The sequence below is a fragment of the Arvicola amphibius genome, chromosome 3 (assembly GCF_903992535.2).
Source record: "Arvicola amphibius chromosome 3, mArvAmp1.2, whole genome shotgun sequence".
Taxonomy (NCBI): domain Eukaryota; kingdom Metazoa; phylum Chordata; class Mammalia; order Rodentia; family Cricetidae; genus Arvicola; species Arvicola amphibius.
In genome coordinates, this window is record NC_052049.1 from 186,572,553 (window position 1) to 186,598,565 (window position 26,013).

General features: G+C 50.1%; 1 protein-coding gene across 1 annotated transcript in view; it reads right to left on the reverse strand.

Moving 5' to 3' along the window:
- The window catches only part of Ulk4 (unc-51 like kinase 4), a 275,070-nt gene that overhangs the window by 104,270 nt on the left and 144,787 nt on the right, over nt 1-26,013 (reverse strand). Inside the window, exon 31 of the mRNA XM_038324151.1 lies at nt 15,521-15,626. Coding sequence (XP_038180079.1) covers nt 15,521-15,626 — 106 coding nt within the window. The remainder of the gene's footprint in view (nt 1-15,520; nt 15,627-26,013) is intronic.

Sequence of the window (26,013 nt, forward strand, 5' to 3'; positions counted from 1 at the left end):
CAAACACGGCTCTGTTAACCAACAGGATCTGTACACATGACCGAATTAGCCAACGGGAGTCTGCACACATGACTGGGTTAACCAACAGGATTCTGCACACACGACCGGGTTAACCAACAGGAGTCTGCACACACGACCAGGCTAACCAACAGGATCTGAACACATGACCGGGTTAATCAACAGGAGTCTGCAGATATGACTGGGTTAATAAACAAAGTTTGTGGCAGTAATGTAGGGGACCCAGGTAGACTCAATGAGTCCCAGGGTCTCCTGAGACATTAAAGTAATGGGGATTATGACCTCAGAAGCAAAATGCTGTTATTTGGCAAGAAGGGATCATGGCTAAGCAAAGATGGGACTGATAAAACTTTCTGATTTGCCTGCTCAAGGTATAAAACCAAGTCTTTGGAAGTAAAATGCCTACCAACACTTTAGACTTCTGACCCCCCCCAAAGCATACAAGAATGAGCACCTTAGTTGTTTTAGACACTCCGGTTATCACCACGGTTGCTATGACAACTGCAAACAAATATTAGCTGATGTGTATGGAAAGCCCTTCAAGACTCAAGTGTGCAAGGCTTGGTCCTGCACGGAGCAGTATTCAGAGCTGGGCCCTGAGAGGTAATTGAGTCCTGGGGGCTGTGAATACATCTGTTAATGCAAACTGCATTCATAGCTAAGTGGCTGCTCCTTTCTTATAGTGCCACAGACTGGGGACAAAGTCTTCAACACCAGGACGAGGGGAGAGGCAACCGAGACCCAAACAACCTCACTACAGACTTGCCAAGAGGGACGGAGCGCCTTGTGAAAGGCTCTGAGCCTGTCAGCATTCCACACAAAGCACCATTCCTATACGAGTTCAATAGAAATGTACAGTAAACTCGGATTGTCATTATAAATCAATGTCCTCCCACACCTAAAGTCGTCGTCCTGATATCCCGGCTTGAGGGAATGCATCACCCAATGTCTGGCAATTCCCACGATCCACCCATGGCTACTTGCATAGCCTCTGCCAATGCTAACACCCCAGCAACCACCTCACAGATGATAAAAATGATGTCCAGAAAGGGCCATGTGCCTCGCCCAGCTTCTGTCGGCTGCTTTCCTGTAGCTAATGCAACTAGAATTGCAGAAAGAGACAAGGGTTCCAGAGGACTGAGCAGTCCAGAAACTCACTTCTGTTCTTTAGCAAACCCATCGCTGCTCACGGCAATTAGTGGCTGCATTAGAACAAACCAAGGTCACCTCAAGGGGAACGTGCAAAGGCAGCTCTAGAGCTTGTAGTGAGAAAGCCAAGGCTCAGGGCAGCCAGAGGCTAGAGGGACCATAAGGATAGAGACAGAGAAACCTGAGGTACCTCACTGAAGATGGGGGGAGGACTGAGAAAGCTAGAGACAAAGAGGTCAAGGTGTCTCACTGAAGATGGGGGCAGGAGGAAGCTAAAAACAGAGAGGCGGAGGTGTCTCACTGAAGATGGGGGTGAGAGGAAGCTAGAGACAGAGAGGCGGAGGTGCCTCACTGAAGATGGGGGCAGGAGGAAGCTAGACGACACAGGGCACCTTCTTTCCAGCCAGGGACACCACATTTGGTTTCCTGAGGTTGAACTTAAGGCTGAAACGGAGGCTGGCAGTCATAGGCCATGTCCTGACTGACTTGGTGATTGTGGCAGAGGTGGTCTGGCTCCCTGGGACAGCTGAGCAGAGGCTGTGGGTCAGAGTTCCGTGTACATAGATCTGGCCTTGTCTGGGCATGAGTGCTCGCTCTCTCAGGGGGAACACTAGAGGCACTCCCAATCTACAGAAGCCAGCAACAAGAAGAAGAGGCCTCTCCTGACTGCCCTTCTAGATTCTATTGGGATGGCAGGCAGCAAACAAGCTTAAAAGAGTAGAACGAGAGAAAGTAACTTATCACTGTTTATGTAACATGGGTCTTGGCAAAACGTCCATTACCAGTCAGTGTGGCATGCTTCCCACACGACTGAAGAAACCCCTTTATGGCCTAGTGACAGTTAATCCTACACAATGGCTCAGGGATGGATCTGAGGAGAAACGCAGAATGAGGAAATATCAGATACACAGCAAAAAAGACATTTGAGGCCGATGAGCTTCAATAGAAAGTGTAGAAGAGAAAACCCCACATGTTCATGTGATTACCACAGGGGCTCAGACTCTCACTGAAGGTTTACAGATCTTGACAAACAGGTTGTAATATTTGTCTGAAACGTAAGTGTGAGATGATAGCCGAATGGGTTTTTTAAGAGCTAAGTCACTACCCATGAAACATTTCCACAGACAGTAATTCAAAAGCTGCGATTCCAACGTAGGAATGAAAGGGTATAGCAGGGGACGGAGTCCAGACAGATGTCACGAGAACCAGACAGAAAGGTGAGTTAGCACATAAACAAGGAACTGAGCAGATGGATTTTAAGACCTAGCAGGAATAAATTTCATCTAACCCATTTAAAAAAATTCACTTTGGAGGTCTCTACAGTTCACATAACTCATAGAACAATCCGACCTGACCAAAGCCTTAGATAGAGGAGGCCACGCCCTCAGGTGAAGAGGTCATCAGCCACGCCCTCAGGCAACGACATCATCAGCCATGCCCTCAGGCAATGACATCATCAGCCATGCCCTCAGGTAATGACATCATCAGCCACACCCTCAGGTAATGACATCATCAGCCATGCCCTCAGGTGAAGAGGTCATCAGCCACACCCTAGGGTGGTGATGTCATCAGCCACATCCTTGGGTGAAGAGGTCACCAGCCACTCCCTCAAGTGATGATATCATCAACCACACCCTCAGGTGAATGGGTCACCAGCCACACCCTTGGGTGATAAGGTTGCCAGCCACACCCTCAGGCGATGACATCATCGGCCACACCCTTGGGTGAATGGTTCACCAGCCACACTCTTGGGTGATGAGGTCGCCAGCCACGCCCTCAGGTGATGACATCATCAGCCACACCCTTGGGTAATGAGATCATCAGCAAGTATAAGAAATTTGACAATGAGGTTTCAGCTGACTACAGTTGAAAAGGTGATGAAAGTAACTCATGTGTATGTGAAGGGTGTTCACCTCCCCAGTACCATAGCCATACAAACTGTCAAGGAAACCACAAATAGCCACGTTACACAAACACAGATAACAAACACATGGAACATGCTCAAGGAGAAAGTAGAGACGCTTACTCAAGGGAAAGCAGAGACTGAAAATTGCTCTTAGCCAGGCGGTGTGCCGGAGCCTTCATTCCCAGCATCCAGGAAGCTAAGGCAGGTGGATCTCTGAGTTCTAGGCCACCTTGGTCTACAGAGTGAGTTCCAGAATAGCCAGGGCTATGCAGAAAAAATAGCTACACAAGGTAATGTCATGAGGACTTTAGATCTCACAGTACAAACTCCTTAAAGTCTGCTTGGACACACACCACATGTGGATTTTTGTGCCTTCCCAAGCTTCTTGAAATAAAGTTTAACAATTCTATGAAAAAGGAGGAGGAGGAGGAAGGAGGAAGAAGGAGGAAGGAGGAGGAAGAGGAGGAAGGAGGAAGACGGAGGAAGGAGGAAGACGGAGGAAGGAGGAAGAAGGAGGAGGAGGAGGAGGAGAAAGGAGTAAGAAGAAACAACAACAAAAACTTAGACTAGGAGAGAGACACATCTCTGGCACCCAACATGGGAAAACCAGCAGAAGACAACACCTGTCTGTCTGTTAGGCACAGAGTAGCTTTTATAACAAGTCATGCCAAGGGCGCTGTGTGGAGCATGGTGCCCATCACAGAATGATCCACTCCAGCCAGCCAGTCCCTGCCTCCACCATGCAGAAAGAGCCAGCGCTGAGCGCGCTGAGGAAGGCTGGCTGATCCTAGATTCTTCCCCACATGGACACACAGTGTGCATCACCTCTGGGGGTGCTCACTTTCACCTTCATGTACTTCGGCATTATTTAAATTTTTATAATGAATATGCATTGCTTGGGTGATGAGAAAAATACAGATATTTTACATCTTTCAAAAAATCAAAAGGAATGATTGACAGAACGTGAAGCATTTTTAAAACTGGGCTGGAAGCTTAATTAGCTCCACTGTAAGACTTTAGTCTGAGCCCTCAAAAGCAAGAGAAATTCTCCCTACCTGCTAACACTCTCCCCGGCTTGTCCCACTTTTAAAGAAAGTTTCAGATACTGAAAGGCAGAGCAGGGTGAGTGCTGCCTGGCTGTCTGAAGGACACCACAGCTGGCTTCCACAGCTGGCTTCCACAGCTGGGTGCAAGACAGCCCCTCCCACCCACCTTCCGGGAGGCCTCTGAGTAGGAGGGACCCCATTCCCTCTCCCCACAGCTCTATCTCAGTCCACTCTGCTTCCTGCAGCCTCTTCCCCTCCCAGAGGAGCCCACTGCCCTGACTCACGTTTACCTCCCTCTCCTGTCTCCAGCCTGGGGATTCTGTACAGCACATCGTGGGCAGAGTGTGGGAGTCTGCAGAGAGACTGGTCTAGAATGAAAGAGGGCTTGGGGTTTGATGCTTAGCAGCTGCCTCGGAGAAGAAAAACCCCAATATGCTGTTCCTTTTTTGCCCCTTCACCCTTCCATCAAGCTGCCTTTTCCCAAAGATGCTTTGCTGGCCTAGCCCTCTCCTGGGGAGCATCCTCCCCACCTATGCTCCCCCCACCTTTGCTGGCCTAGGACTGTCCTGGATTGGAAGCAGAGGGATAGCAGTGGGGACTTCTGAAGATGGGAGGATTTAGGGGCAGTGATAACCTTTGTTATGACCTGATACACTTGTCCTGGTGCCTCACGGTCAGTAAGTGGACCTCCTCTAATCAAAGAGCCAAGTCCAGCAAACAGTTCAGTAGGTCAAAGGCCCATGTGATCCCCACTCTTGGTACAACATTGTGTTCACCCCTGCAGCACAGCACCCTCTATGCTGCCATAGCCTAAGCATCGTACCAACAACTACCTGGCTGAGAATGAGCCCAGCCCAACATTCACCCACGTTCACATTCACACTCCAGCTCCTACTTGTGGCTCACCCCCAGCCTCAGTGCACAACCACTGCCTTCCCTGTCACCCATCACACCAAGGTGCCTGTTCCCACGGCTCTGTGAAGAGGTAGGCTCACTGTCCTACACCACTGCAGCCGTGGCTCCCTCCCCTCAACTCTCCCCTTTGAGACTGTCTATGTATATTCTCCCAGTCTGTGACACCATCCTCTCAGACGAGGCATCTCTTCCCAGCTGGACGGCAAGCTCGGTCGCAGAAAGAATATCTAATGAAGGAACACGCCTTTAAAATGGAGACCATTGCTTAAACAGAGTCAGGTCCTCTCTGACCATGGCTTGGGAACTCAGACGGTATCAGTCAGTACGTTTTGAATTAGCAATCATCAAGGAAGCTGACTTAAGAAGAGAGAGTGCCTTGATGACCGGGCTGCAGGGTATCCGGGAGGACTTCTGCTTCCTTCGGGCCCTAACACCTATGTCAAGTAAATGTCTGTGAATTTGGTGGCAGGAAAATCAGACAGAGGACAGGAATGATGGAGGAAAATTATGGTTTTCACAAATAGGAGTGTTTTCACTCAAAAAAAGTATTGAAAAACCATGACAGGCACACACAGACCTCCCGTTATACATGATGCTAATTCTAGATGATAGCATAACTGGTACACACCAGTCCTCTAAGAATGTCGGTGCTGGTACACACCAGTCCTCTAAGGCTGTCGGTGCTGGTACACACCAGTCCTCTAAGGCTGTCGGTGCTGGTACACACCAGTCCTCTAAGGCTGTCGGTGCTGGTACACACCAGTCCTCTAAGGCTGTCGGTGCTGGTACACACCAGTCCTATCACTCATGATGTTAACCCCAGATTGAGTGCAGGAGATAACTGTTCTCCAAATGTTAGACAAGAAGTGTGAGGGCAAAAGTTATGCACCACGTTTAAGTCAATGTGCTTAAGAGATCTATAAAACAAACAAACAAAAACACCTCTAACCTGTAAGCCCCACTTGCCCGAGGACAGATGACTTCCTGGTTGCTGAGACTGTTCATCAAAGACAATTAGCAACATGTTTTCACTGTAAACAAGGTTGGTTATCCCAACTGGACAGGATGTGCTGGATCACACACAGGTGGGAGGTACGTAGGCAGGAAGTATATCAGGACTTAGGTTTGCTCCTGATCAGACAGAGGCAGGAAGTACGCAGCCTTGTAGATTTTGTCTTGATAAGCAACTGACTAATATAACTTGGTACCATTCTCTGGGGATCCTGGGTATGGACCTGACCAGTGTCCAACTTCCTGGCCAGTATTTAATAAAGCTTGCTTCAAATTTGGCTCAAAAATAGCGGTAATGGTCTTATTCTCCTACAGTGGGATTAACAGAAATTGTCAAGGCTCTGATTCCTGAGGGGGAAGCCTGGATCCAGCTCCCTCACTGTTACAGCGTGGGACTTTCCAGCTAAGAAGCAGGTGGAAGGCCTGAACTGGGTCTGTCTCCTTCCTCACTGAGGAGGTGGGGCCCCGTGTCTGCTGAAGAAGCAAAAGATTAAGGGCTGAGGAATGAGGAGCACTTGAACCTGCACAGTGCTCCCCAAAGTCTCTAGCTAAGTTCTAAGATGTTCCCTGTATGAAACTGAGGAAGGTATGCTGACAGTCACCCCTGCAAACCTGGTCCTATGGAAGCTGCCCAGCTCACACAGCCAGAGGCACATCCCGACAACCCAGGTGGGAGGCCTTGCTGAAGATTGAGTATTTAACCAAGACCCCAAATGACATTCCCTATTAACACAGCTGAGGCAACAAGAATTTAAAATAAGCCTTCAAAGAAACAAGCTGAGCTATTGATAAATTAAATGACAGCCAGGGAAGACTCGGTATCTGGTCTACAGAACAGAATTCAGAGCCCAGAATTACCACCTGCAGAACAAAATGAGCAGTATTCTCAAAAAACAAGGAAATGCAATCTACAACCCAGGAAAGATGGAGGGCAGGGAAAAACACCAAGATGATGCCCCTTTCTAGAGCAGCCAAGGACACAGGAAATATGGTTATAACACGTTAACATCGAACCCAAGGACATAAAATTCATGGATGTTCTAGAACTAAAAGTACACTGTGTGGAAAGGAGGACTTGCATTGGGGGGACCAGCAATGATGGGAGGCAGGGAAAGGGGACCAGCAATATTGGGGGGTGGGGTTGGACTCAGCACAACTGAAGTTAGAGCTATAGAAATGATTCAGTCTAAAGAAAACTGAAGCTTAGCTTGAGAAACAGAGACTACGGCGGGCTGGGTAGCTTCAAGCACATGTTAAGTACATGTAAGAGATCTGTTCCATATGAACCACAGCTGGAGATTTAACAGGAAAGAGGAAGGCACGGAGAGGAGAACATTCTAATGTTTTTTTATATTGATCAGGGTTTTCCAAAGTTTATTTTTAAGGTTTAATATGTGTGTACGCGCAGTTTGTCCGTCTGTGCATGCACGTGAGTGCAGGTGGACGGAACCAGAAGAGGGTGTCAGACCCCTGAAGCTGAGCTCTAAGTGGCTCTGAGCTGCCCACATGGGTCCTGGGGACTAAGCCCAGTTTATCTCAAGAGCAGAGACACCTCACCCACTGAGCTAGCTTAGCTCCCCAGTCCCTTTCCAAAGCTGTCTTCTCTTTTTAATAGCAAAACAAAAGATCAGCAAAAGGAGCTTGGCAAACAGACGGGAAGACTGCAGGACCGGTTAGACGTCCTTAGATGACGGCTTTCTGGAGGGAAAGTGGGAACCTGGTCACTGTAATCTGACATTTCAACATCCTGACGCGACGGAGGAGCGCTGTGTGGGGTCTGACTCTTACTTAGAAATGAAAGCGGATTTGTATTAGAAATGTCTAACTAGGGCTGGAGAGATGGTTCAGCGGTTAAGAGCACTGCTTGCTCTTCCAAAGGTCCTGAGTTCAATTCCCAGCAACCACATGGTGGCTCACAACCATCTGTAATGAGGTCTGGAACCCTATTCTGGCCTGCAGGCATACAAGCAGACATAATAGGTAAATAAAAAAAAGAAATGTCTAACTATACCTTAAAGTTCTAGAAAAACTAATTAAATCAGTGTTTTTATTGTTGTTGGGTCTTTTTGTTTGTTATCAATAGAACAAAACACTTATGGCTGAAGTCCATGAAAAAACAAAAATCTCATAGAAATAGAGAAGTATTAATTATTCTATTTAGTTGGAACTAAGACAGGAATAGTGAGATGGCCAGAGGCTGCCAGCCACCTACAGCATGGCGCAGCTGGCCCTTCTCCTCCCTCCCTTCAGCCTCTGCCCTCCCTCCTGTCCTCCATCTCAGCGCCGCCTCCTGCTCACCCCACCGCTCCCTGACATTCCCACCTCACACCACTGGCTGCCAAGCTGCTCTAGACAGCACAGCTGTTAGGAAGGGGCCTTTGGTTCACCTACCTGTGAGCTGTCTGTAACAGTGGCTGCGACTGGTCAGTCCCCAACTAAATAAACATGAATGAGGAGTGACCGGAAATCAGAGCCAGTTCTGTGTCTGGTCTGGAAGATGCTCTGGCCTGCAGACTGACACAGATATTCTGAATCCAGTTCCCATCAGGGTCTGCTCAGCTACCGATTAAACCTGACAGCTGCAAAGGGAGACGCAGTAGACACCGGTCCCTCAGTGGCCTTATACTTGATGGCTCTCAGAGGGGAAATACACGGCTATCATCTCCCCATAGAAATGCTCAGTGTAACTTTGTCCCACATCTGAACACCTCACACGGATTCAGAGTAACATATCTACAACTGCAAACCATAAACGTGCATTTAGAGATAACATTTCGTGTCTAGGCAATTTCCAGTCTAATCAAAAGTTGTAATTTCATATGAACTAGCACTGAGCTGGGAGGTGACTTAGTCGTTAAAAGCATTGGCTGCTCTTGTGGAAGATACTGGTTCAGTTTCCAGCACTCAAACGGTGGCTCACACTGCATGGAACTCCAGGGACTCTTTTGACTTCCACTGGCACCAGCACAAATGTCTCACATGCACACAGACACGCATACACATACACACACACACACACACACACACACATGCAGACACACACGCATGGACACACACACATATACATGCAGACATGCACACATACACATCAAATAACTAAATCTTAAAGAAAAAGACTAGCATCTCTCTTAATCACAGACAAATGGAATACATGTGTCATTGCGTGGACATACACAGAGACCCAGATACAAACACAGCTATGCACCCATGCAAATGGGATTTACACACGTGGGGCACACTGGCCCTGAAGCCAGAGAAAGATGATACACATTGACAAGACTGTTTGTGTGCTAATATTAATTATTAACATAAACAAGTAAGGAAAGGAATACTGCCCTCCCAAACCACCTGTGAGACAAGGCCCTCCCTAAACACCTTGTGAGACAATCACCACCTTCTACCAAACCTGACCAGGACACAGTGAAGACATGAAAACTGCAGACCCATATCTAGACAAACACAGACGGATGCACCCCCACTGTGCAGATTGCTAACCAGTCAAACCCAACATTAAACACAAATCACACGAGGGCTGGAGAGATGGCTTCGGTGTGAGGGGAGCTTGCTGTTCCGGTAGAGAACAGTTCCCAAACTCCATGCCAGGAGCCTATAGACTCACAACCAAAACACCAATGCTTTCCTTACGGTTAGAACTCAAGTCCAAAGTTGGCAGACGCACAAAGACCCCGAGAAGAGCAAAGTTAGGAAGTCATGTTCCTGATTTCAGTCACACTACCAAGTGGCAGACTGCACGGCCCTGACATCTTAGCCAGTGATCAGTCCCAGCAGGAGTCTGTCTGGACCAGGGCTTAGCAGGGAGGCCCTGACCCTGCATCACCACAGAACAATTTTATGGCTTCCTCTCTCTTCACCGCATGAGGGAATGATGACTCCACGTGACGACTCCTGGGATTGAGAGGAGAAAGGGATAGGCAAGCCCATGTCCAGCAATTCGGTAGCATGGGGTCCCATCAGAGTACAGACCCCACTTAACAGGACAGCACAGCGGCAGAGACAGAGCCACAATTCCTCAGATGGCCTGAGATCAGCATGGGCCACGCTTTCCCTGTGGCTTCCTCAGGGAGTCTTGCCTTGTCAAGCTGAAGCAGAGGCTGAAGTGCCTCTGCCTCTCTTCCCTCAGCCCTGTGAAGTACCACAGGGGCAGAAAGAGCCAACTGCATTGATATTCCAACAGGAGGTTCTTGCTCCAGCATCCATGTTTATTAATGGCTTCTGCTTCTGACTAATTTTTATTGATCAACAAAGGCACGCCAGGGCTCATACTACAAACCATATCCCTGTATCGAAGGACAAATATCTGGTCAAGTTGGCCATTCTTGGCCATTGTGTCGAGATGGGCTGAGGACTGAGCTCTGCCAGGTTGGTAGTGCTGACATGCGGACCGCGTCAGTCGAAGAGGGTCCCGCCTCCAGTGACTTTCTTTAAGCATAACAAATCCTCCATTTTTCTGTATTTCTGTAGTCTACCTTGGAGACAGGCATTTGGGTCCTGTTGTTTCCCACCAGGGCACCAGAGCTGTCCACAGCTGAGCGCACATGGTGAGAGGAGGAACTAAGGACAACTCCAGAAGGGTGTCCACTCTTGACCTAAACACTGCTGCTTCGAAGGAAATGAGTGTGGATTGCCCTGAGGTAAGATGAGGGACCATGAGTTTGGGCTGCTCTGATGACAGGCTCTGCTGTGGAAGAGGTCATACCAGCCTGCACAGTCAAATGACAAAGGGATCAAAGTCACAAATCAGTCTCCTCACCTACACAAGGACATTGCTGGGGATGTCACCCGACCTCCATGCATGCATTCGCACACCCATGAACACGCAGGTTTAAATACACGAAGACTTTTTAAAAGTGAAACAAAACAAATGGTCTGTTCAACAGACGTGAAGGAAACAAACCCGTGTGGACAACGGGATCTTCCAGGCAAGGCACAGAGAGAGGCAGAAGCTATTGGAGGAAGGGGACTCCATATGCCCAGCAAAGCCCAGTCATGGGGAAGAGCTCATGGAGCAGAGAAGAGCACCTGTGTGCACTCAGCTATTTGCGGGTAACTGAGACGCGCAAGAGAAGAAATGGATTCAGCTCACGGTTCAGTGCTCAGGTAGACAAGTACGCCCACTGCCTGCCAGTGCTCGGTTTACATATCTGCAAATGGAGGGGGCTGTGTTCCATTCTTTACCAAAAGCGCTCATCTAGATCCTTGCTCTCTGGGGTCTCACCTCTTAAGTGTTTGGGATCCTGGGGGCTTTAACAATAAAACACGCAGGAAAACATCACAAGTCTAAGTGATCTCCTGACATTCATCCAGAAGTCAGAGCAGAGAACCCCAAGACAGATAGCACACTTCACCCGTGAAGGGTGAGGCTTAGCCTTGTTTCATGGTATGTGGAGGAGTTATTAAATGCCTACATAAAGTTTTATTACTGTTTTAATCCCATTAATAACCATTTTCACTTTAATGTCATGCTTGCTCAATCCTGCAACAATGAGCTGCGGTAACTGCCGCCTGCTCTAAGGATGGGAGAGGCGGCATCAGAGCGCTCCGCAGCGCCGACTCCATCAGAGGAGACAGATGCTGCTGGCCGCTTTTTCCGTGAGTCTAACCTGCTGGCTTCCACATTTTCCATCTTAGTTCCCCGAACGTGGCAGCCTCAACAGAAGGGAATAAAAGGGAATGTGCCTGCTCATCGGAAAAGCTCTTACACACAAACGATTTACATCTTAATAGCCGCTTCCCTCCCTTTAACTTCTCCCCTGCACTTCATCTCTGAGACGACGCAGGGCTCTTCAGTAAATGCGGTGCAAGCAGACATCTGCATCTCACAGCTCCGGAGCTCTGAGGCCAAAGCCAGCCTTCCCGCCAGTCAGAGGGCAGTGCACCCCCAGGTCCAGAGCTGACCTCCATGTCCTCCCGCCTCCAGCCTGTTGAACATGAAGTGGCTGCCTGGGGACTTCCAGTAGAAGTTGGGTCCTCACTTCCATGACAGGAACTCCCAGGGGATCTGAAAGCTCCATGCAGAGTGGTAGCCATCCTACCTGAGAAGCTGTGAGTGTTAGTGTTCATGGGGGGGAGGGGCCTGAAATTGCCACTCTGCATACACCAAAGGAAAAATTCAAACAACAAAGGGAAAATCAACCACCACCACCACAAAACACATCAGGGCCCAGCCTTCTGGAGCCACGCAGGCCTCACCCCCTAATCCTACCCCACAGAACAGGCAGATGTGAGCCTGATGACCTCCCCTTGTGGTTCTGAGGACAACATTGGAACAGACGTTATTATCATTATCATTTGTCTTGTCTCTCAGTTTTCCCCCCATTCCCCCACCCCTGCTCGTGTGCCCCCACTACTCCCACCCCTGCTCGTGTGCCCCCACTACTCCTGGGGATAGAACTGTTGACAGAGGTTTCTGTCCCACCCGGTCCTGCAGCTGTTCAGTCCCACAGAAACACACAGAGGTCTACATTAATTATAAACTGCTTGGCCTATTAGCTCAGCCTTCTTATTAACTCTTATAACTTACATTAACCCATAATCCTTGTCTGTGTTAGCCACGTGGCTTGCTACCTTTTATCAGTGAGGCATTCTCATCTTGCTTCCTCTGTGTCTGGGTGATGTCTACAGACTGAGCCTTTCCTCTTCCCAGAATTCTCCTAGTCTGGTTGCCCCGCCTATACTTCCTGCCTGGCTACTGGCCAATCAGCATTTTATTAAAACAATACAATGTAAGTGATAGGGTACAAGAACATTGTCCCACAGCATAGAACCAGTTTTTTTAACTTTCTTTTTATTCTTTTTGTCTTTTACACATCTCAATCCCATTCATTTCCCATCCCTACATATCCACCCTTGGCCCTGTAATGCCTGACCCCAATAGAACAAAATAAAACTTAAGAGAATAAAAAAGGGAAAATTTCATCATGGAAGCTGCCATGTGACACAGTGAGTCGCGCAGTAAGCCCTTTTATCCGTATATCTTTAGCTGCAAGTGTTCACGCAGAGTCATTGGTCTGGTTCAAGACCTCTGGTTTCTGCTGCACTTTCAATGCTGGGCCCTCATGGAGACTCTGTGTCGTGGAGATCCTGCAGCTTTGGGTCTACAGGAAGGCCCTTCACATGGGCCTACAGGACGGCCCCTTCATGTGGGCCTACAGGATGGTCCTTCACGTGGGCCTACAGGACGGCCCCTTCACATGCTCCAGCAGAAGAACCAGGTTCTTGTGTGAGCACAGCAAGAATTCACCAGCAAACTCCACGCTCAGCCCTTGGCTTTCTGAGGCCACTTGGGACCCTCCTCTGGAGTCTCCAGAGTGCTGGAATTACAAGCTTGTATCCCTGCACCCCTACTTGCTTTCAGACCTTGGTAGCTTTTACTCCTGGATTAGAATTGCTGAATCCACGTCTGATGTTAAGAGGAACCACACACAAGGCCTGTGGCATCCCCCATCACGCTGTCAAGCACAAGGCTCCTCTCTCCCCATCCTCACCCGTTATTACCCGACAGTCACGTATGCCACTGCAGTATGTGAGGGGTGTGGATGCTTTGTTACTCATGAGGTTTTGTTACTTGTGCATCCTCTTTGGAGGAAATATCTATTCAAATCTTCTACTCATTTGTGAATTAGACTGTGTGTTTCCCCATCATTGAGTTGAAGATGTTCTTTATATATTATGGATATTAGTTTCTCTTCAAGCACATGGTTTGCAGACATTTATTCCTCTGCTGAAATAGAATAATACCTTCTTTTCTCTTCCATTGACAAGTGCAAGGGAGTCTAAGACCCTGGACAATGATGGACCATGAAATTCAGCACCAGATACAGTGAAGCAGAAAGCCAGCCCCGGAGCAGGAGTGCTAACTAAATTACCATTAAATGAACGAACATGACCGCAGCATCTGTTGGGCTAATCCACCGAAAGTGCGGCTCATCTTCTCCACAAGCTGTGATGGAGACAGAGTCCTCTGTGCAGAAGTTCAGTCCAGTAGTGAGAAAGGAGCCCGTGGTTCCGCATCCTGGGCCTCACCTCCATCAGCGCCTTTACACATGGTCCCAGATCTGCCTGATGAAGCCCTTCCTCTTCAATTATCACCTCCTAGTGGAACTATCCTTCTGTTCAGAACCCTGCAGTCACTCGCTTTGAAAATGAGTCATTTTCCACTTCTCAACAACAGGGCTCCGTGCCTTGGCTGCTCCCTGAGGGCTGGCAAAGGCTCACTCAATTAGGACTGGAGATGACACTGTCTCCCCCGTCACTCAGCTGCGGCTTCCCTTCCTGCCTCCTCGTGATCTTCACGTGGTCAGATGTCAAACTCACAGGCTCACTGGCTTTTACTAGTTACCTTTAAATAGTTATGCTAATTTCCGTGATTATGCATGAAAATTTACATATATTATCATTTGACTTTCAAAACAAACCCTTGGAAGTGGTGCCTTTATCTCTAGAGGGATGAGACTCTGGAGCATCTCATGGATAAAGCTACAGATACCAGATTCAAACCGACTTCACCTGCCAGACCATGCTGTCTTCTCAGATGTGCATGTGAGCATCTCACATGTTTCCTAAACTCATGGATACATGCTGTCTCTGAGGAAAGAAAGCTTCAAATGATGGGCCTTTCGGTAGCTCCTTGGGAACCCACTGAAGGCACACCTGCCTGGGATCTTCCTCCCACGATCCCATTCTATTGAGGATTTCCCTTGCCAATTCTCATGTTTCAGACTCTATTCCAGGCCAGGTACCATGGGACATCCCTTTGATCTCAGCACTCAGGAGGCAAAGGCAAGTGGATCTCCCTGAGTTCTAGACCAGCCTCATCTACACAGTGAGTTCAGTGAGTTCCAGGACAGCCAGAGCTATACAGTGAGACCTTGTCTCAAATTTTAAAAGAAGAAGAAGAAGAAGAAGAAGAAGAAGAAGAAGAAGAAGAAGAAGAAGAAGAAGAAGAAGAAGAAGAAGAAGAAAAGAGGAAGAGGAAGAGGATGAAGAAGAAGAAGAAGAAGAAGAAGAAGAAGAAGAAGAAGAAGAAGAAGAAGAAGAAGAAGAAGAATAGAAGAAGAAGAAGAATGGAAGAGGAAAGAGGAATCTTGTTAAATTTCCTTTACTGAAAAACTTTTGGGTGGCTGGCAAAATGACTTTGCTATTTTAGATCACTGGGGACCCAAAGAACCTGACTGAACTCTGATATTTCTCACTGGAGGGTGATGCTTTTTTTTTTTTTTTTTTTTTTTTTGGATAGAAAAGAATACTAGAAACATTGAGCACAGAAGCAGAGCTGTATCACACAGAAGTGAAATCTCGCCACTGCAACCAATAATCTGAGTCAACGTCTAAGACTTACCTGTGAGACCAAGTCTGATATTTACCTCTGAGGGGTTGATCTGGCCCAATTGCTAGCTACACATGGTTAGAGCACTGACTGCTCTTCCAGAGGGCCCAGGTTCAAGTCCCAGCTTACCCTGTTTATAAAGCAGCTGCATGTTTAAGCCTTTGTATGCAACCAGATTGTTGAGCAACGCAATCACACTCTGCATGGTATTACCCAGAATGCTCTCCTGATGCTCCTGCAATAGACCAAAGAGAAATACCATTATAGCCTCCTCAAGTCAACTACCTCTCTCCATCATTCTCCAAACAAGGCTGAAGGATTCCGTCTGTTCTGCCATGGAGCAGGTCCAGAGAAAAGGCCCTCCCCCCAAATCCCAGGGGGCCCTGGGGCCTGTGGTCAGTCTCTGTGCTTCAGGTGGGTAGCACTGGACAACCAGACATCAAGTGTATGGAGCTTAGGACACATGCGTGACGGCAAGCTTGAGACCATGACACGAAAACATCCCATTAGATGAGTGCTCCTGTCACCTTCCACTCAAGCCGTGTGATGTGTGCAGCCATGCTGGATGTGATGGCCCTATCCCTGCTGGAGTCCAGTGTGCTATGTGGAGCTCTTAGTGGGACTGACTAGGATCCTCATCATGCAACATCACGTGGGAGGATAGCCCAGGTCCCGGGAGTGTCTGGATATAAGGCCGTATTTTCTTATTTTATTTATCTGTTTGGTTGGTGGCTTTTGGTTTTTCAAGACAGGTTTCTCTGTAGGTTCCTTTGCCTGGCACTTTATCTGAAGCTGCCTCACCCTGTAGACTAGGCTGGACTTGAACTCACAGAGCTCTGCCTGTCTCTGCCTCCTGAGTGCAGGGATTAAATGTGTGCGCCACCACTGCACAGCTGATGGCCATCTTTAGTCTTCCAGTTTCATGAACAGCTGCTTCTGGGGGCCAGAGGGTCACGAACACAGCCAGCATTCCTTATGCCACTTTGCCATTCTTCCATAAAAGCTAAAACCATTAACTATAGCTGAAGTTATTACATCTCACACAATTCAGTGGAAAAGACAACTTTTAAGTCCGGGACTGATGTGAAGTGGAGATGGACACGCTAAGCTTGGAGTCACACTCACACTCACTGAGCACAGATGCTTCTAGAATCCTGGTTTCCCGACTACAGCTTCAGCTCTAGGCACGCCAGTGGAGGAGGCACCAGATAGGGCTGCTCCCGCCCCCGCCCCCACCCCACTCCACTCCACTCCACCCGCACGTCCATGTCCCTTCCCATGCCCCCCCCCGCCCCACATCCACATCCCTTCCCCTCTCATACACACAGCTCTATTTTTAAGCATGAATCATATTTGGGAGTTACTGATAGTCTATTTTGTGACAGGCGGTGCTCTGGGAACCAGGGAGAGATGGGAGAACAGGTCCCCTCATCCTCACAGACAGATGGGAGAACAGGTCCCCTCAACCTCACAGAGAGACAGGAGAACAGGTCCCCTCAACCTCACAGAGAGACAGGAGAACAGGTCCCCTCATCCTCACAGAGAGACGGGAGAACAGGTCCCCTCATCCTCACAGAGAGATGGGAGAACAGGTCCCCTCAACCTCACAGAGAGATGGGAGAACAGGTCCCCTCATCCTCACAGAGAGACGGAAGAACAGGTCCCCTCATCCTCACAGAGAGACAGGAGAACAGGTCCCCTCATCCTCACAGAGAGATAGGAGAACAGGTCCCCTCATCCTCACAGAGAGATGGGAGAACAGGTCCCCTCATCCTCACAGAGAGACGGGAGAACAGGTCCCCTCATCCTCACAGAGAGATGGGAGAACAGGTCCCCTCATCCTCACAGAGAGACGGGAGAACAGGCCCCCTCACCCTCACAGAAAGATGGGAGAACAGGTCCCCTCATCCTCACAGAGAGACGGGAGAACAGGTCCCCTCAGGCTCACAGAGAGACGGGAGAACAGGTCCCCTCATCCTCACAGAGAGACGGGAGAACAGGTCCCCTCAGGCTCACAGAGAGACGGGAGAACAGGTCCCCTCATCCTCACAGAGAGACGGGAGAACAGGTCCCCTCATCCTCACAGAGAGACGGGAGAACAGGTCCCCTCATCCTCACAGAGAGACGGGAGAACAGGTCCCCTCAGGCTCACAGAGAGACGGGAGAACAGGTCCCCTCATCCTCACAGAGAGATGGGAGAACAGGTCCCCTCATCCTCACAGAGAGACGGGAGAACAGGCCCCCTCAGCCTCACAGAGAGACGGGAGAACAGGCCCCCTCACCCTCACTGATGGGACCTGGGACAGCAGGTCAATAAATCACGGCAGGTGGCAGAAAGAAAGGGGACACGGAGGAAAGTGCTGGCAGGGCAGCCCTGGGGGCTGTGCCTGCTTTAAATATGGCGGCTCAGATGAGGGCCACTGAGAGGCAAAAGTGGATGGAAAGGTGTTCCTTTCTAAAAATCAAAGCATCTTCAAATTCCAAATTATCATTTGAAACAAACTTCCTGTTGGGTAGGAGCATGCAAGCAAGCTCCCTCTGAGCTACACCCATCACATCTCCACACACCCCCATTAACACCTTACAGGGGCACACCAACATTACCAAAACAGATTAATAACTAAGTGATGGCTTTGTTAAAATGTTACCAGGTGCCATAAGTGTCTTTTCAGCCCCAGGCTCCCATCTGTGTTGCATTTAGAATGATTTTAGTTTTTGCAACAAATATTCAGGGTACCCTCAGTGTCCTTGGCTTATATCAGGAAATAAAGACGGACACACACACACACACACACACACATGTGCGCGCACACACACACACACACAATGACGGGGGACACGATGGGACGACACCAACGTCACCTATTCTCCCCCACACACGCTTCTTGTGCTGCTATTTGGTGTCCATTTCCAGGAGGCCCAGAAGGGCAGCCACAGACTGGGCGAGATTTTCCCAACAGAACTTTAGAATCCGTTTCTCTCAAACCCCTCCACCTGGGCATCGACACCTCGGCCCAACTTGGTGACTTTGAGTTTTCCTAGGAGCCATCTACAAGCCCTTGCTCTCCAGCCCCACAGATTACCCTCTTCTGCCTCCTGGAGTCCTCGCTCAGCCCCCTCCCCTTGTTCTTTCACGCTGCCCACACTCAGGTCGGCCAGACTCGGGAAAGCCTTGTCTGGAAGCCTTCATCCCATTTGTTTCCAGGTTCTTCTCTGAGCTGAGTCCCAGGTCCACGGTACACTGGCATTTCCCAGCTCATTCCTGACTGGGCATGACTGTGACCAATCCCTGGCCAATTAACTGCACTTGCTCAATGCTTTAAGGGTCAGTGAGGCTGTCATTGGTCCCCCTCACCCTGTCTGTGACTTCCAGCTGCTGGGGATCAGAGAAAAAAAACATATGCAGAGAAGCCAGGAGCTTCTGGGGAGACATATGGCTTCCTGAGCTTACAGAGCACAGAGGGTGCCTGTGACTGGGAGGTGCCCTCTGGGCTGACCCCTCCCATGGCATAGAGCCACCGGACTCAATGCAGGTTCGGTGGCACCATCTCTGTCTGAGACACAAGACAAGGTGTGGGTTTTCCAAGCACCAATGTCTGACACTGATGTCAGAGGCACACATTCACAAAGCGCCCCCGGGGGGATGTCCACAGCCCAGTGTTTCCCTGACACCAACTTAAGTTAATGAATGTGGAGGTGGCTGCATGCACCAGCTTCCACCCAACTACGTGTTGATTAATAAGAGCCGAGACAACGCAGCACGCTGCTCCTGATAGAGTAACTAACGATACACGGCAAAGCTGCTCTGTGGAAGAAAATGGGGCCAATCAATCTTTGATTTGGGTCCTTTTTGAAAATGACACAGCCACTCCTCGTTCACAGGCCAATCTCGATGGAGATGCATCTTTCAATATGCAAGTGCTCATGATGGGATGCACCTCTTTAATCTCGTTTTTATTATTTTTAAAGCCATTGTCTCATTATCAGGCCAGGAAGTCACAGCGGTACAAGGCTCTGGCCTCCATGCTGGGATTCCAGGCAGGAGGGATCTGCCTGGCAGGGCTGAATCTCTCTGAAACTCCCCATCCCCCAGAGACCCGCAGTGGAGGCTTTCCTGAGCTATGGACGTGTGCTGCTCCTGGCCAAAGTCCTCCATCCATGTGGCAGCCAGAGTGAGCTCCCAGCCAGGAGGCGCCAGTAACACGGCAGAGTGGAGGCCTCTGCCAGCCACATCGCTCCATCCAAGGTCTGTGGCTCAGAGAAAACACCCTGGTAGCACACGCTCTCGCCAACTTTCGGAGGCTAGGGAGGTACTGCGCATCAGATAGGAGACAGCACTTGGTGTGCAGTATAAAGGGGAGATGCCCAGCTCCATGGTGATGGAGGAGTGTCTATGTGTTACTTTCATTATTAATAAAGATACTGCCTTGGCCCTTTAAGAGAACAGAAAGGTAGGCAGAGTAGACAGAACAGAATGCTGGGTAGCAGGAGTGGGGAGACGCTTCAGGCAGTCGCCATAATGAGTCACCATGATTCTCCTCTCTGAGATGGACGCAGGTTAAGATCTCTCCTGGTAAGCCACACCTCGTGGTGCTACACAGATTACTAAATATGGGTTAAAGGAAGATGTGAGAATTAACCAATAAGAGGCTACAAATTAATGGGCCAGGCAGTGTTTAAAAGAATACAGTTTCCGTGTAATTATTTTGGGCAAAGCTAGCCGGGTGGCGGGACACAGTGGCGGAAAGCAGCCCCGCTGCTCCCTTCTACACCATGGCACTTCGGAGACAGTCCCTTTCTGTCCTCAACTCCATGGCCCTTTGCAGACAGTCCCTTTCTGTCCTCAACTCCATGGCCCTTTGCAGACAGTCCCTTTCTGTCCTCAACTCCATGGCCCTTTGCAGACAGTCCCTTTCTGTCAACGTTGTCCAACACTGTTTTCACCTTCTTTATTTCCAAGTCATCACAGACCCTGAGCCTCACATATCATAAAGTGAGGACTTTATAATAACTGTGTTCTAGAATTATCTTTGCTTGCTTTTTCAACTATAGGTAATGAGCTTCTACATGGTGCAGGGGAGCAGAGTCCACAGACTGTCCCTCTGCTCACAAGGAAACATGAGAGCAGCTGAGGACCAGCTCATGACTTCTCCGGGAAAAACAGGAAGTCGCCCGCAGGGAAACCCGAGAGTGGGGTGAGCCCACCCCACTGACATGTGTCAAGATGAGTTACTTGGCCTCTTAGATTTAATAAGGTTTGTTCTTGTTCATTAATCTCTTGAAGTCAGCACAGAAGATCATCTGGGGAAGAGAACATGGCAGTACGTGGGCACCTCGGGCACCTCGGGCACCTCGGCAGTGCTCACGTACCTGCCAGGAGACAAGGTCCCAGGAACTGGGGCAGACTGGGAAGAGCTGGAGGAGGGGGTGAGACCGGTCGGGACCCAAGTCACCACGGGTTGTTCCTCAGGGTTAAGCCTCACCTCCTCCAAATGTGTGCCCAAGTTCCAGGGTGAGCGGACAGTAACAGGACGCAGGCAGATCATTTTCACCCCTCCTCCCACCCCGTTACTATGGTTCCTTAGACAAAGAGGGAGCCTACAGCACTGTGCTCTCCTTACACGGAGGCAAGCAGGGAAGGAAGGGACAGGCAAGCACACGGGGCCTTGCAGTCAGTCTTGGAGCATGGTAGGGCTGGGCAGCCTCAGTATGGAAAATATAGCACCACAGGAGAGCCACGGCCTACCCGCCACAGCGTACCCGCCAAGCCTACCCGCCACGGCATACTTCAGGGTCTCATCTTGACATTTCATCCCACCCTTACAAAAGCCAACGAGGGCGGTGGTGAACAAAGGGGAGAAGTGACCAGGACCGAGCACCACCTGCCACACTCAGCTGCAAAGCTGGTGTTCGGTCTGTGCTGCCAGGGGCCGTGCATTGAGACAGGCTATAGAAGTGGGCAGTCAGGTCAGCTAGCACTCAGAGTGAGCCATGTGCCCACACCTGCAGATCTGTCAGGTTATCTGCAAGGAGGAAAGACATGGTGATGTGGTCACTCATACCTGTAATCCAAGATCTTGGAAGGAGAAGGATCACCCAGAGTTCAAAGGTCAGGTTGGGCTACACATGAAACCCTGTCTCAAAAATAAACAAACCCAAAGCAATCTGGACCTGAGGTACAGGAGGGAAGGAACTCAGGACTACTGATTAGGGCCACAATGGGGCCACGTGCCCTCTCTCCCTTTGTAATACAATGTCCCTAGCCTCCACTTCCACCACTAAGATCTTCTGGTTTCCAAAGAGCCCTTGACATCGAGTCCGAAACTCTACGAATACTTGTAATTCTTAGTGGTACAGTCCAGAAAGAATAAAGACATCACCCAAAACAATACCATGCAGACTAGAGCTGCTGATAAGAGTCACACGTTCAGAACTGGTGTTGGCACGAGCTAACGGATATGTCAGGACACCAGACTCAAGAGAGAAGGCACTGCAGCAGCGTACAAGTGGCAAGCCCAGTGCAGCTGAAGGTAACCGTCCCCCTCTCTCCACAGCCCTTCGGTAAGCACGTTTGGCACCATTTGTGTGCCTGACGCCACAGGGTGGGGGCATTTAATAAAAAAGAACACCGAGGGTGCTAACAGAACACAGCACTTACTAGTCCAGATAATTAGAACTGAGCAGCAAAACTCAGTGTTGGCGTCACAGACGAAACGCCACAGAAACGCGCAGCCTCGGCTAAGGGGAGGGCACTCAACCTGAAACAGGCATCTTCTCCTAGGAGCCTCAGTGCTCAGAGGAAGCTCTCAAGGGCACAGCGAGGAAGCACCAGGATCAGATGCCCAGCCCTGCTGAAGCTGTGTCATGGCAGGCTTGCATTGTACCTCCTCGTGGTGTCTGAGTCACTGAAGGACTTCAGGTGTCTCCATTAAAAAGTCCAGTGAGTCCATGGCCACGTGTCCACAAGGAAAGCATGGACGTAGGTTAAGGGTTTACTTGGGAAATGGGAAGGGAATCACAACATAACAGCACCCAGTCTTTACAAAGGGGAGATGCGCCCGACACAGCACAGGCAGGTGCAGAAGACGTTGTGTTAAGTGCAGTGAGCTGGACACAGAAAGGAAAATGCCACACATGTGACAGCTGTCTCCACTGTCACCCTGGCTGGACCTCGAGCCACCGAGGACATGCCCTCTCAGGGTGTTCCCCTAACACTGAGGAAGGAAAACCCACCCGGATGTGCAGGGCTCCATTCACGGGTGGAGTCCCAGGCTGAGTAAAGGGGGACAGAAAGCCAGCTGAGAACTCCATTCCTCTGTTTGCTGACCACAAGCGCAACACGACCAGACACCCCATGCTCCTGCCCCCATGCCCTCCTGCCCCATGGACTGTCCCCTCAAACTGAGAGCCAAAACAAACCCTCCCCTTCCAGAAGCTGCTCCTGTCAGGCACCTAAACAGAAAGGAACACACAGTGTGAGCCAGAATTTAACAGAAAGCAACAAACGAAAGCTTGCACGGGACCTAGGCAGAGTGATTAAGAGCACCAACCCAAGGAACACAGCTCTGACTCAGACAACATGGCACATTCTATGCAATGCATGTCATGACATGGGATACCCGTGTACCACCCACACTTCTACGGCGGGTCCAAAGTGAGGCTCCAGGACGTGACAGCCACCGCTTGCTCCCTTTTGCGAACATTCTGGTTCCTGGTGAGACCCCAAGATGTGAATCCTGGACCTCTGGAGGTGGTCGTTACAGCAATGACAAACACTTGCGGACAAGAGACACTTTGCACTCAGCGGGTGGCTTTTCAAAAGGTCCACAGCTCCAGCGCTAGGGACTCTGGCCTGAGGCCACCCTCCACCTTCCTGTTTCTTCCACACTGGGCCCAGTGTCCCTCTCTCCATCCGTCCATCACCTCCCCTCCCGCCACAGGACTCGTAAAACAACAAAGGTCCCGCCTCCATCCCCAGCTTCTATCATCAAAGGGACCAGCTGGGGTGAAGCGTTAATGTCTACAGGAAAGTCCTGGAGATCTCTTTGTGTCCAGAGCCCTTGTGGGATTAAACCCCAAGAAGATGGAAGGCTGGGGTGTCAGCAGGTAGAAGCCAGACATTGCTCTTATGCCTTCAATCCCAGGGACCTTTTCCCTGAGGAACTGGAAGTCCTTCTGTGACCCAGAGTCACACACCAATCCCTGGGGACAGGAGTAGGAAGGAGGCAGGGCCCAGGGAGACTCAGGTCAGCTGGTTTAAAGTCAGCTCAGTTGTTCACCTCATAGAGGCGAGGGGCCCCTGGGAAGAGAGGGCAGGGTTCGGGGCTCCTCGTGGCTGTCCGCAGTGTGACAGCAGAGGCTTGCGTGCCTGCCTTGGCAGCTGCTGTGCCACTGAGGAAGTAGCTGAACAGCTCCTCTGCTAGCGAGGACAGAGCTCGGGGTGCTGAGTGGGTTCAGACACGGGCTGGGCAAGGGTTAAGGAGTACCCAGACCTGGGCTTTCCTCTCGGGTGCATGGTGCCAGCGCCCTGAGAATCTGTAGATGTCAGATGAGCAGGCACCATCCCCACTTCTGATTACAGATGAGGAAGGAAATGAACACAGAGGCCCTCGAGCAACAGCAAGCACCAATAACCAGGAGCGAAGCGCTCTATGTGGCAGAGCAGGAAGGCGGGAGTCAACTGATACCGCTGCCAAGTCATGGCTGGCTCGCCTAGAATTCCAGCCCGGTCCCACGGTGGTGGCAGTGCTGAGGCGGCCTTTCCGGCAGGTTAACTGTGTCACTTGGCTCCCAGCCTGGCACATCCATGTCATTTGGAGTTCAAGCAACAAGCTCCCATGGCCCTGGCTCCTGGTGGGTTTGCCGCAGGCGCATGATGGACCATGGCCAAGACTGCTCAGGCAGAGAACTCTGGCAGCAGAGCCTAAGGGAAGCCGCCAGGTCCGGTGTCCCTGGGGATGGAAGGTGCCTCGCTTATATATCTTCCTGGAGTGTTGACAGACCAACTTGGCCCGCAATGTGCTGAGCTAAAGACCAATCTGAAGCAGAGAGGATGAACCATAAAAACGCTAGTCTGTACACAGCTCCCTCACCCCATAACTACCTAAGAACAACGAGGGGCCGGGCAATGGCTCACTGGGTAAAGAGCCTGTAGCACAAACATGAGGAACAGAATTAACATCCCAAACCCACACAGAGATGCTGGTGTGGGGCACCCACTTATAAACCCAGTGATGGGGAGGCAGAACTTGGTGAGCCCCAAGACAGTGAGAGACTATGTCTCAGAAAATAAGGTGGACAGCACCTAAGGAACAATGCTCAATATTGACGTGTGGCCTTCACAAGCACACACATGTACCCTTGCCCATACAAATATGCACAATTAAAATAAAATCATGATAAAGTCTTCACAAACTAATGTCAAAGGGAATTACTAAGTTCTTACAATACTTTCTTGGTCAAGCCAGGTGGGGAGCCAGGGCTTTGAGACTTCAGTGGGAACTGCCCGACTCTTCAGCATCTATTCTGGGATGAGAATAGATTCCCATTGTGGGCGGGGCCACATGCTGAGCGTCCATAGCCTATCTCCGTGCCCATCTTGTCCCAGCCCTGCTGGCCCAGCCTTGAGAAGCTCTTTGATCTCAGGAACAGGAGGACAGGAGGGGCAGCTTTGGTGAGTCTGCATTTCCAACCACGATGTCCCCAAACCTGAGGCTCAGCCTTAACAGCACAGCAAGAGCCCGATTAAACTTCCTCCATTCAGGTCATAGAGAAAACCAGAAATCAAAATGAGAGTCTGGAAGAATGAGAAAGGGGGAGCAGGATGTAGAAAGGCCAAGGGAGGGAGAAGGGAGCAAGGGCGGGCAGGGGGGGTCAGATGGTCCGGGAGAAGGCCCAAGGCAACATGGTAGTCATGTAGCTCCTACCGCGGCTGACTGCTGGGCGACCCCCACAGTGGGAGAGATGGAGAAAAGTCTCTTGCCTGAGTCTCAGCCTTGCTTGGCATCTGCCTAACATTGCCTGAGCCGCTCCACAGAGCGAGGGAGAAGGAAAGTGTGGTCTCTGACTCCTTCACCTGCAGACATTCTTGTCGGGGATTTTCATCTCTCATGTTCTTTTTGCTGAAGTATTTGTAATGTCAGGATAATTCCCCCTTTGCAGGGCTGAGGTGTAGCCCCCACTGGACTGGGGGATGCTGTAGCTACGCAGGCATGAACATGACCTGCGTGCTGGCACCAGCCCAGAATCCCTCAGTGGCCCAAACACCACTGGTGACAAGGCCACTGTGAAGCAGTCGCTCTCACGACTGGTGGCACGCGTCCGTAATTCCAGCCCCGGAGAAGGGGAGACAGGAGGTAACTTCGGGGCCAGCCTCTGCTCTGTGGAGTTAGCCTGTTCTAAAATAAATAAATCTAAGAAATCTTAAAGAAAAGCATTTTAAGAATATGTCTTGATGACTTCTCTTGACTGATGGACCACATGTAACCACATTTGCCAAAAATGCTTTCTTACCACCATACGGCTCCCAACCCTTGCCACGAGAGGAGACCACAGCGTCACCACAGACAGCGCCACCACAGACAGTGCCACCACGGACAGTGTCACCACGGACAGCGCCACCA